Here is an 11575-nt window from a genome sequence, read left to right on the forward strand (position 1 = left end):
GTATGATATATAGCCTGTGTGCAGTGTATGATATATACCCTGTGTGCAGCATATGATATATATACCCTGTGTGCAGTGTATGATATATATCCTGTGTGCAGCATATGATATATATACCCTGTGTGCAGTGTATGATATATAGCCTGTGTTCAGTGTATGATATATATCCTGTGTGCAGCATATGATATATACCCTGTGTGCAGCGTGTGGTCTATAGCCTGTGTGCAGTGTATGATATATACCCCTGTGTGCAGCATATGATATATATACCCTGTGTGCAGTGTATGATATATACCCCTGTGTGCAGCATATGATATATATACCCTGTGTGCAGCGTATGGTATATACCCTGTGTGCAGCATATGATATATACCCTGTGTGCTGGTGTAATATCAGTGCATTACTCTATGGAGATAACCCAGCTGGGTCAGGTCAGTAGTGTAGTGCTCTGACCATCTGGGAGCTCACTGCAGTATACTGAGTTATGATGCAGAGTCCCGTTACAGATAAGTGTTCAATCCAGGATATTCAGCCAGCACATTGCCCGTATACGATACGCTGCACAGCTGTGTGTTTTAAGCCTTAGGGTATATTCACGTGTATCATATGACACTGATACCCACCCCTCCCTGTTCCTGCACTGCAGCCTCTAGTGACCATCACATGCAGAACAGAGGAAGATGCTGAGCGAGGAGTCAGGAGCGAGGAGATGTAAGTGTTATGTCCCCTACCAAATTGTCGCCCAGGGCCTCCACCAACCTTATCCCGGCTCTGTCTTCTCTGGTGTCTGTTGTGCACAGCTGAAGGAGTTAAAGGGTTAACTGCTGTTTGCTCTATGGCGACTGTTGTCCAATCACTGGTGCAGGTACCACACAGGCTCACAACCTATCACACTTCTTCCCTCTCCCCTTTGTAGTATGTTCTCCACCAGTAGGTGGTTAGACCGGCTACCCCTATATAAGAGAGTTAGTTCCTGGTGGAAGGGTCCTTGTCTTCTGTAGTGGAGTTGGTGAAAGACAGAAGTCTGAGAGAGAAAAGCCAAGATGTACTGCTAAGCCCAAAGGTGGGGAAACTGTCTCCTGGGTTCATCCTCGCCTACACCTGGGATCCTTCTAATCCATCAGGAGAATCTACACAGACAGAGAATGATCCGCAGTGGAACAAAGAGCCCGAGCTGACGTCATATTACACTCATACCTGCTTGACCTTCTCGGGAAACCTTGAGGAGTTAGCTTCATCCAGTAGTTCAAGCCTGGGGCTCGTGCTACCAAACCTGACACTCGCTGGACTTGTTTGGCAAAAGGCGGTCTTCTTATTCTAACCAGGAATACGAGGTCTTCTTCTCTTCTTATTCTAACCAGGAGTACAAGGTCTTCTTCTCTTCTTATTCTAACCAGGAGTACGAGGTCTTCTTCTCTTCTTATTCTAACCAGGAGTACGAGGTCTTCTTCTCTTCTTATCTAAACCGTGAGTACAAGGTCTTCTTCTCCTTCACACTAAGTTCTCCTACACCACCATCCCGGCAGAGTACTGTACTCACTAGGCAAGGTCCCCAAGACAGTCCTCAAACACTTCTACTTCTTACTACTACTTTCAGCTACTACCTCACCCACTACCAACACCTGCACCATGTAAAGATATTCAAATGTACATTGCACTGAACTTCTCAACACTAGAAGAAGAAAGAGACAGTGCCCGGCGCACATAGCGTAATGCTGCAGCAGATGGTGTTATAAAGTAGCTAAGATTCGGTGTTGCTCAACTTTTGCGGCCGCGCTACAAGCATGACGCCGCCTGAAGGTTGATTTTTACAACTCTTTGCCCGCTGCCCGTCCGGAGGTCCGAAGAATTCGGTGGAGAAAATAGAGTAAAATCTCATCTGAGGCCCGATGTGTGATGTCTCCGGAGTTCAGGCGCAGAGCGGCTTTGCCATGGGTAGTATTTTAATGTTTTTTCTTTACAGAAGCTATATCATGGTCAATTTCCATCCTACTTACCTTCTACGTAGGCCATAAGCACCTTCTACGTAAGTAGGATGGAAATTGACCTTGATATAGCTTCTGTAAAGAAAAAACATTAAAATAAAATGTAACTACGTACATATTTCATATCATTTTATCGTTTCAATCCAACAAGATCTTAGTGATACTGCATTAATGTTGTAATAGACGGATATAGAGCAATTGGTTCTGATACCAAGCGCTGTTGATTATGCACTCAATGACAGCTGTTCCTGGAAAATCCCACTCTGGGTGTTCCCACACCCTCTGACATAAATATCTGACATGCATACACATTTGTAATGATCTGATGAAGAGGTTCAGCCTCGAAACATATTGTTTTTTACATCATTCCAATAAAGGTGTATATAACTTTTACACTACGACTCCTTCCATCCATCGGACTACTACCCATGGCAAAGCCGCTCTGCGCCTGAACTCTGGAGACATTACACATCGGGCCTCCGATGAGTGAGATTTTGCTCTACTGAACGTTCGGCATTTGATTAGCTGGGGCTGCTGAACTTGGATAAAGCTCTAAGGTTGTCTGGAAAACATGGATACAGCCAATGACTATATCCATGTTTTCCACATAGCCTTAGGGCTTTATCCAACTTCAGCAGCCACCGCTAATCAAATGCCGAACGCTCGGGGTTCAGATGGACTCGAGCATGCTCCAGGTTTGCTCATCTCTATTCTCAAGGAACGCTATGTTCTGTATAAGTGCTGGACTTTACAAGGCCCAATGCCAGTGTGGCCGGGGTGGGTATCGCCTCTCCTGGCCACTAAGACAAGTGCCCGATTAGTAACACCAGAAACCCACCTGCTGTTCCCACCTAACAACCCAGGGACACTGCATATGTGTATAGTATATACTGATGGTAGACACTGATAGTCATCCACTGAGCTTCCATTGTGCCCCAAGGCCATGATTACAGGAAGAAGACAATGTAACCAGTTGGTCAACATTCTCTATGTCACCCACTGTCAGCCATGTGAGTGGTCTTATGGTAGTTTCTATAGAGTGGGTGGTGACACATTCTAGGGATCGTTTTATCATCCTCTGGGCGAGCTCTCTTCTCTGCAGGGCTGGGAGACAAAGCACTTAGGAACAGGTATAATATATATGTGCCACCTTCCGTGGGTGTAACTAGTTGCCAACTATGTTGCCATAGTTGCCAACATTTGAAATTTTTTTCCAGGAGCACTTTGGTTTTGACATCTAGGTGTGGCTTCTGGTGGGTGGGGTTGGTGGGTTGTGGCATTTTCCTCATTGTATGGACCTTACAGTTAGGACAATACAGAGGGAGCATAACATAGACCCTAGTATCAGACCATCAGCATATTACACACCCCAGTATCAGGCCCCCAGCATATTACACACCCCAGTATCAGACCCCCAGTATATTACACACCCCAGTATCAGACCCCAGCATATTACAGACCCCAGTATCAGACCCCCAGCATATTACACACCCCAGTATCAGGCCCCCAGCATATTACACACCCCAGTATCAGGCCCCCAGCATATTACACACCCCAGTATCAGACCCCCAGTATATTACACCCCCCAGTATCAGACCCCAGCATATTACAGACCCCAGTATCAGACCCCCAGCATATTACACACCCCAGTATCAGACCCCTAGAATATTACACACCCCAGTATCAGACCCCAAGCATATTACACACCACAGTAATGGACCCCCAGTGTATTACACACCACAGTATCAGACCCCCAGTATATTACACACCCCAGTATCAGGCCCCCAGCATATTACAGACCTCAGTATCAGGCCCCCCAGCATATTATAGAGCCCAGTATCAGACCCCAAGCATATTACACACCACAGTAATGGACCCCCAGTGTATTACACACCACAGTATCAGACCCCCAGTATATTACACACCCCAGTATCAGGCCCCCAGCATATTACAGACCTCAGTATCAGGCCCCCCAGAATATTATAGAGCCCAGTATCAGACCCCCAGTATATTATAGAGCCCAGTATCAGACCCCCAGTATATTACACACCCCAGTATCAGACCCCCAGCATATTACACACCCCAGTATCAGACCCCCAGTATATTACACACCCCAGTATCAGACCCCCAGCATATTACACACCACAGTGTCAGACCCCCAGCATATTATAGCCCACAGTATCATGCCCCCTGTAATTTATAGACCCCCAGCATCAGGCCCCCAGTATATTATAGACCCTATTATCAAGTCCTCAGCATATTTCATACCCTATTTTTGGCCCCCAGCATATAACAGACCCCAGTATCAGCAGCATCCTCACTTCTATACAAACTCCCCAATTGTATTGCTCCACATGCTCCCATGTATTAGGACCCATATTTTTTCCAATACTCCAATTAAGTATTTAGGCCCAGTTTGGCCCTCGTATAGCACTCAAACTCCCTCTCTGCCCTCACATAGCAATAAGCCCCCCCCCCCATCTGTACCCTCATATAGTGGATAAGCCTCCTCTGTGCCACCATATATGTGTATATATCTCTGCCACCAAACATGCTCGAAGTTTGCTCAACCCTAGTGCTGACGGTTGCACAAAAGGAGTTTTGATCTTGTAGATTGGTGCTCACTTGCTGAACCTGTTACACGGCTCATCTATGATACAGACAGAGCAGACCGTCGTTATCTTTCTATTTATTTTTCACTATGTTGAAAGACAAAGATCAGTCAACATCATGCATGTTGGCTGTTGGTTTACTATCCACCAAGTCCATTTCGGAAGCAGTGTTACCCAGTGTTTTATTATGTAGTTATTGTACTTATTATTTTCTGGTTAAAGTGCATAAATTTACATAACCCTATCTGCTGTAGAGAAGTGGCAGGCTGCACACAGATGGAACGTATAAAAAGTATACTCCTAGATATCTCACTTTTTAATATAATATGTAAGGAACTGCACTGTTCCGGCTAATTTCCGGGCCACTTATCCCCCTGAAGTGGCGGAATACCCTTCTAGCTAGCAGGCACTCCCCTCACCATCCACCTGTGCAACACACAGCAATCAAATGTGTATACAGCTAAAGTAATGTATTCCCTTAGCCTCGTCCCGCATTCGGACATACCGGCATGTGTCGCATATCCGCATATGGACGTGTCGGTACGTCCTTGGACTACCTATAGATTTCCTCATTCATTATTTTCCTATAGCATTAGACATAAATGTTACTATAACATTCCTATAACATTATAATTTTGTGGACTAATGAAAATCATACAAGAACTTGTGTATTTATGGGTGATTATGTCTGTCTCCAACAGGTAAAGCGCGCCACCATGGGCAAAGTCTTCATCGGAATACTAATCTTTGCTATATTCTTCTTGAGCTTTAGCTTGCACAGGCTTTATTTCCAGGTGAGAAATTTCACTTAATTCATGTCAGTAGAAATTACAGAACTTTGCCCACCATTGGTGTACATAGTGGTGTTGGTGGTGGTGGGAAGAGCTTACGTACAACTTCATTCAGGATAGTAGAAATTACTTTGGCCACCATTGGTGTATGTGGAGGGATTGGCTGACCCACAACTTATTCAAGATGTTAGAAAATATTTTGGGAGAAATGACTTTCCTAGAGCTTATTTATGATAGTAGATAATACTTTGGCCACCACTGGTGCAGATAAGGGGAAGGGCTCAACCACAACTTTTTGACTTTCACTTTTATTCTTGTGTTTGTAAAGAATGTTGTAAATTTCAGGAATCTCTGAGACATTTTGTTCAGAACTGCATTGCACCCACCAACCCTAAACAACCTGTGACGACTCCTCCACTGGAGACCTCTCCACCGAAAACTGAGCTTCAAGCACAAGTAGATGCAATATTCGATAAAATAGAAGAGCTCATCCCCAAACCTACATATACGCACATAAGCCAAACCTCAAATGGAAAGAACAGTAAGACTTCTATTGTCAACCCACGGGGGGTGTACTGTGTGGGAGAAGACTTTGTGGTCCAGGTTGATATGTATGATCACGCGGGGAACAAAAAGTCCTATGGAGGAGACTTCTTAAGACCGAGACTCATTTCTCCAAACCTTGGAGCTGCTGTTTCAGGAGTAGTGGAGGATTTCAAGAATGGCTCCTACCATGTTCGCTTTCCATTGTACTGGGCCGGCACAGTCAACATTAACATTTTGTTGTTCTACCCAAGTGAAGGGGTGGCCGCTGTCTGGAGGTCGAGACATTCCAGTCAAGGAGTTATTGGTTTCCAAGGGAAATTTGAAAAGTCTGGTAAAACTGCGGCGGCTACATGTGGATTTAAGCTCCCTGAGGCTGATGGGAAGGAGATCTGTGAGTACAAGGACACTCTATACGAGGAGGTCTTCGAATGCTACAAAGTTGAAGGTTTTCCCTGTGAGAGTCTGGATGAAATGAGGGGCTATGATCTTTTTGCAACATATCTTACCCCGGTGGAAAAGCAAATATTTCAAAGGTATAATTTTCATTATTAATTTCAGAATTTTAAAAGGGAAGTCTACCCGAGATGTTATCCAGATGACAGTAATGGTTAGGGGACCATGTTCCATAATGTCCATGCAGTCTCTCTCTAACCTGCAGAAGAATCTTTGGTCGTTTTGACCTTGTATTATAAAGTGCTATTTCCAAAGAAGCACATGTCATTGTCCCCAAATTAGAGAAGTCACAGAATATAAGGAGACGTTAATCTTAATGAATCTAAAGAACAAAAGAATAAAACCATAGAGAAGTGATGTATTTTAGCTTTCACGGAGTACGTCCCCCTTCCAGTGAAGGTTGTAAAATAAAAAAAATTCTGTAGAAAGTCATCCCTAAAAATCGGCTCTTTAAAGGAGTATTGTGGTCTGGTAAAAAACATATTGAATCATATCACCTCCTTGAGACTAACAATTACCATACGTTATTATCCTTTCAGTCTCCTCCCCCTAGGTGTGAGCTGCAGAAAACTGTGTGTGAGCTGTTTACTCCATCTCCCCTTCTTCCCCCCTCCCTTCCGAGATGGCTCATGTAAACAGTGTCCCTCCCTGGCTGTTTCTGCACTCTGTGATGCCAGGAGGGTTAATCACAGTAAGGTCACATGTAACCTGACTTCAAATTAACCCTCCTAGCATTACAGAGTGTAGAGACAGCCAGCCATGGACAATGTTTACAGGAGTGGGGGGAAGAACGGGTTCAGAGCAGAGAGGGAGAGAACAGCTCACACACAGTTTTCTGTGTTTTTAGCAGAAAGCAGCAGACACAGAACTGGAGAAAGGAGACTAAAAAGATAATAACAAGTATGGAGCTAAATGCTAGTCTCCAGGAGGGAGATGATTCAACGTGTATTTTCCCTGACCAGAATACCCCTTTAATACTTTATGGACATAATTTGTTGCAAATACAATGGACTCACCACTTGTACCATTTCTGTTTTAAAGCTCAAATATCGTTATCGAAATCCCACAATCATTTCCGTCTGTCACAGTCACCCAGTGCAACAGTAAGTTTAAGCAATGTTTTTTTTCCCTGTAATCTGAAAAATATTTCTTCTGTTAGGTCAGGGTCACATGGAGACTTAAAGGGATTTTTTAAGGGGGACTCTATCCAAGCCCTGCTTTCTACTTCAAGCCCTGGTTAGTTTCTAGAGTTTCTAGAGCTCTTTTTAGTCTAATATAGATACAGTATATGAGAAGAGTATTTGCTTTGTTGATCTTATACTCTATTATACCCTATACTCCAGAGCTGCATTCACAGTTCTGCTTGGCAATCTGTCAGCACTGTGCAGTCAGACACACCTCAGCTTGTTATATTGCTGTGACATCTTGTACAGGTTTTGTGTGGTTCTCCAGCTGTTGAAAAACTATAACTCCCCCTTTTTTCTTGGATCTTTTCCAGCATCGGTGACATTACCCCCAAAGCCAAAGTGTCAGACTGGAATGAGCTCTCCTTACCCGAGCGGATACTTCTACGGTAACACCTGGAATCCAGTTTACTGTAGTATGACGGCTTACAAAACGCCCGAAATGTATTCCAATTGTCTGCAGGGGAAGGATCTCTTCCTGATCGGAGACTCCACGTTGCGCCAGTTCATGATGCACTTCACCGAGGGAATCAAGAGTAAGGCTATAGTTACATGTTACTAACACTGCTGCATGCAGATACAGAGCCTCCCTTAATGTGTATATATAGCATATTACCGTTAGAATTGACATTACAATGGGGGAAGCTGTCTGTGTCGGGAGCGCTGCAGGAACAGCACCGTATAGCAGAGCTACTGCAGCGCTAGTGACACGGACAGCTTCCCTCAATGTATTGTTGCTTCCAGTATGCATTGTCCATCTTAATATGCATTAGACATAAACATCAGGGAAGTTCGGTTTTGCTAAAACTGCATGCACACTGTGGCAGGACCAGGGCTTTAGCATTCCTGCAGTTCCCAACACAGCCAAAGGTGGCAGCAGAGGGGCTGTGTCCCCTCTTACTGCTGCCTCCCCAAAAATTGACATTTTCTTCAATAAAGTTCCATTACAAAACTGTGTTGTTGGGGTGCCAATTGGGTGCCGGATTTAGTCTTTAAAACAAGTGTACCATCAGGTACATTCGCTTTAAGTGTTGCACATGAAACGAACGCCGGTGTTGGTCCTTTCTTTGAACTGTGGCCTGGAAGAAGGCCGGCTCGCCCCAGTGTGATGTCCTGCTCTCCTCTCTGTGATGCGGCTTCATTAGAATCAATGGGGCCGCTTCATAAATGGGTAGGGGGTTTCCTCCCACTGGTGGTGGGTCTCTGTTGTACAATATATCCTAATAGGACATAGGTTGACTTGACATGTGATGACATTACATTTTCATCTGATCTGTGATGTTTTGTCTTTATCAGTAGTGAAATATTTCCGCTACCATTACAGCGGCTGGGCTGGTTGGTCTTTAGCACTGGAAGCACTGAATATGGACAAGGATATATACGTTTCCTACAAGAGGCATGGATTCCCATTGGAACACGATGAATTCTACTACTTCAAGGGAGACCTGTACACAAGTCAACAGATTGACCTTACCCCCGGGGGAAAAAACACCATTTTTGCTATCACAATGGGACAACACTTTAGACAATTTCCTCTAAAAATTTTCATTCGTCGAGCTATCAACATCCGGCGAGCTTTAGAACGGCTGTTCCTCAGGAGTCCCGACACCAAAGTCATCATAAAGACCGAAAACACCAGAGAGCTTTATGCCCCAGTGGAAAGACAAGGGGACTTCCATGGCTACACCCAGTATCTAGTCCTCAGGGAGGTTTTTCAGGGGCTAAATGTTGGCTTTGTGGATGCATGGGACATGACGGTGGCTTCAGGTACAGCGTCTGTGCATCCTCCCAGTTACACATTTGAAGGAATACTCAGTCTGACCTTCAGCTTTGCTTGTTAACAAAACAACATAAAGGAAGAAAGACGATTTGGAAAATTACTTGCATAGGACGGGTTTCTTGGACGAGGACCAGGACAGGTTACTTGGACCTGGATCATGTTTTTGATTAGGGAAAGTGTTTAACTCTTTAACGCTGCCACCCGGGCCTTAACGCAAATGGGCGTACATGTACAGGTACCGCTCTATTAAGCAAATCAGCTACCAGCAGCTGGGCTCTCACCGTCAATGATGGGCCGCCATGATTGTGCGCTGCAACCGCGTATAAGTGTAAGTGACAGAAGCAGCTCCTGTCACTTACCGATCAGGACCCCCACAGCATGTCTGGGGGGGTCCCGATCACATTGCCTGACTGCCGGAGGTATAGCTTCAGTCTTCTGATAGAGTCTACCACAGGCCACAGGCAGGCTCTATCAGAAGGTCACCGGTAACACTGGTCCCTGCTATGCTATGGCATAGCAGTGATCAGTGTATACAGCCTAGTGTGTGTATGTAATAGTCACCTGGCAGGACTTAAAAAGTGTAAATAAATAAATGTTTTTAAAAATGTGCCAAGCCCCTTCCCCAATAAGAGTCTAAATCACATCCCCTTCCCATTGTATAAATAAAACACATAAAAATGATAAAATAAATAAACATATTATGTGTCGTAGCGTGCGTAATTGTCCGATCTAATAAAATAAAACAATTATTTCCACAGGGTGAATGGCGTGAATACAGTAAAAAGCAGTTTAAAAAAACAGCAGGATTACTGATTTTTTATTACATCATATATATATATATATATATACATATATATATATATATATATATATAAAATTTGTAAAAACCTTATCAATACGTCCGATATACACAGATGTGATACTAATAAAAACTAGAGATCATGGCACAAAAAATGACGCCCCATACAGCCCCGTAGGTGAAAAAAGAAATATATATTTGCAAAAAAAAAAAGTTTTACTGTTAATAAAAACAGTAAAACATTAGCTGTAAACCTGCATATCGCTGTATTCAAACTGACCTGTGGAACAATGGTATCATATCAGTTTTACTGTAAAGTGAATTACGTGAACACAGAACCCCCCAAAAATTTTTGGAATTGCATTTTTTGTCCCAAATTCACCCTGTTACATCACTTATTTTATGGTAGATTGAAAGGCGCCATTAGAAAGTACACCTGTTCCTGGAAAAAACAAGCCCCCACATGGCCCTTAGGATGTGTTCAGAGTCTTGTACCTTGTGTCTATGGTAGGGCTCGTGCACCTCCGCTCAAAGATTTGACCGATCAAAGATGTCAATTCTGAGAGTGGACGAAGCGGAGGCGCGCAAGCCCTCCCATAGAGACACCGTTTGACACGGAGGAATATTAAAATGCAAAAATAAAAATTGGCTTGGTCATTAACCTGTTAAGGACGGAGCCCAAAATGGCCTTAAGGTACGGACCAAATTTCAGGAATATGACCTGTGTCACTTTATCCATTAATAACTTCGGGATGCTTTTACCTATCCGGCTGATTCTGAGATTGTTTTCTCTTGACATATTGTACTTTATATTTCTGGTAAATTGGAGTCGATACTTACAGCCTGTCTTTATGAAAAACGCCAAAATAACGTGGAAAATTGCATTTTTCTAACTTTGAAATTTTGTGCTAGTAAGTAAATGGTTATGCCACATAAATTAGATGTTAAATTGCATTAAAAATATGTCTACTTTATGTTGGCGGCATTTATTAAACTTGCCTTCAATTTTTTTAAGACAATAGAAAGTTTAGCAGCATTTTTCCAAATTTTCACAAGAATTTCAAAATCAGATTTTTTAAGGGACCAGTTCACGTTTGAAGTGTATTTGAGGGGACTGTATGTTATGAAGCCCCACAAAGCACCCCATTTCAGAAACTGCACCCCCCAAACTGTGCAAAAGCACATCCAGAAAGTGTTTTAACCCTTTAGGGGAGTCACAGAAATAAAAGCTAAGTGTGTAAGAAAATTGAAAATGTTCTGTGCAGAAATTTTATTGTAATCCAATATCTTTCATAATTATAATACCAGAGAAATGCACCCCAATATTTATTGCCCCGTTTCTGCAGTTTATAGAAATACCCCATATGTGGCCCTATTGCGCTATTTGACACAACCACAAACCTCAGATATAAGGGAGCGCCTAAT

General features: G+C 43.4%; 1 protein-coding gene across 1 annotated transcript; it reads left to right on the forward strand.

Annotated features, from left to right (window-relative positions):
• Positions 1–680: 680 nt before the first annotated feature.
• LOC138801837 (NXPE family member 4-like) lies at positions 681–9639 on the forward strand. Its single transcript, XM_069984937.1, has 8 exons — positions 681–711; positions 1002–1291; positions 1398–1532; positions 5299–5391; positions 5734–6467; positions 7429–7490; positions 7886–8107; positions 8868–9639. The coding sequence occupies exons 1-8, from the start codon at positions 681–683 to the stop codon at positions 9410–9412; spliced, it is 2112 nt and encodes a 703-aa protein (XP_069841038.1). The 3' UTR covers positions 9413–9639.
• The last annotated feature ends 1936 nt before the right edge of the window (positions 9640–11575 follow it).

This window comes from Dendropsophus ebraccatus, chromosome 9 (genome assembly GCF_027789765.1).
Source record: "Dendropsophus ebraccatus isolate aDenEbr1 chromosome 9, aDenEbr1.pat, whole genome shotgun sequence".
In the NCBI taxonomy this organism is placed as follows: domain Eukaryota; kingdom Metazoa; phylum Chordata; class Amphibia; order Anura; family Hylidae; genus Dendropsophus; species Dendropsophus ebraccatus.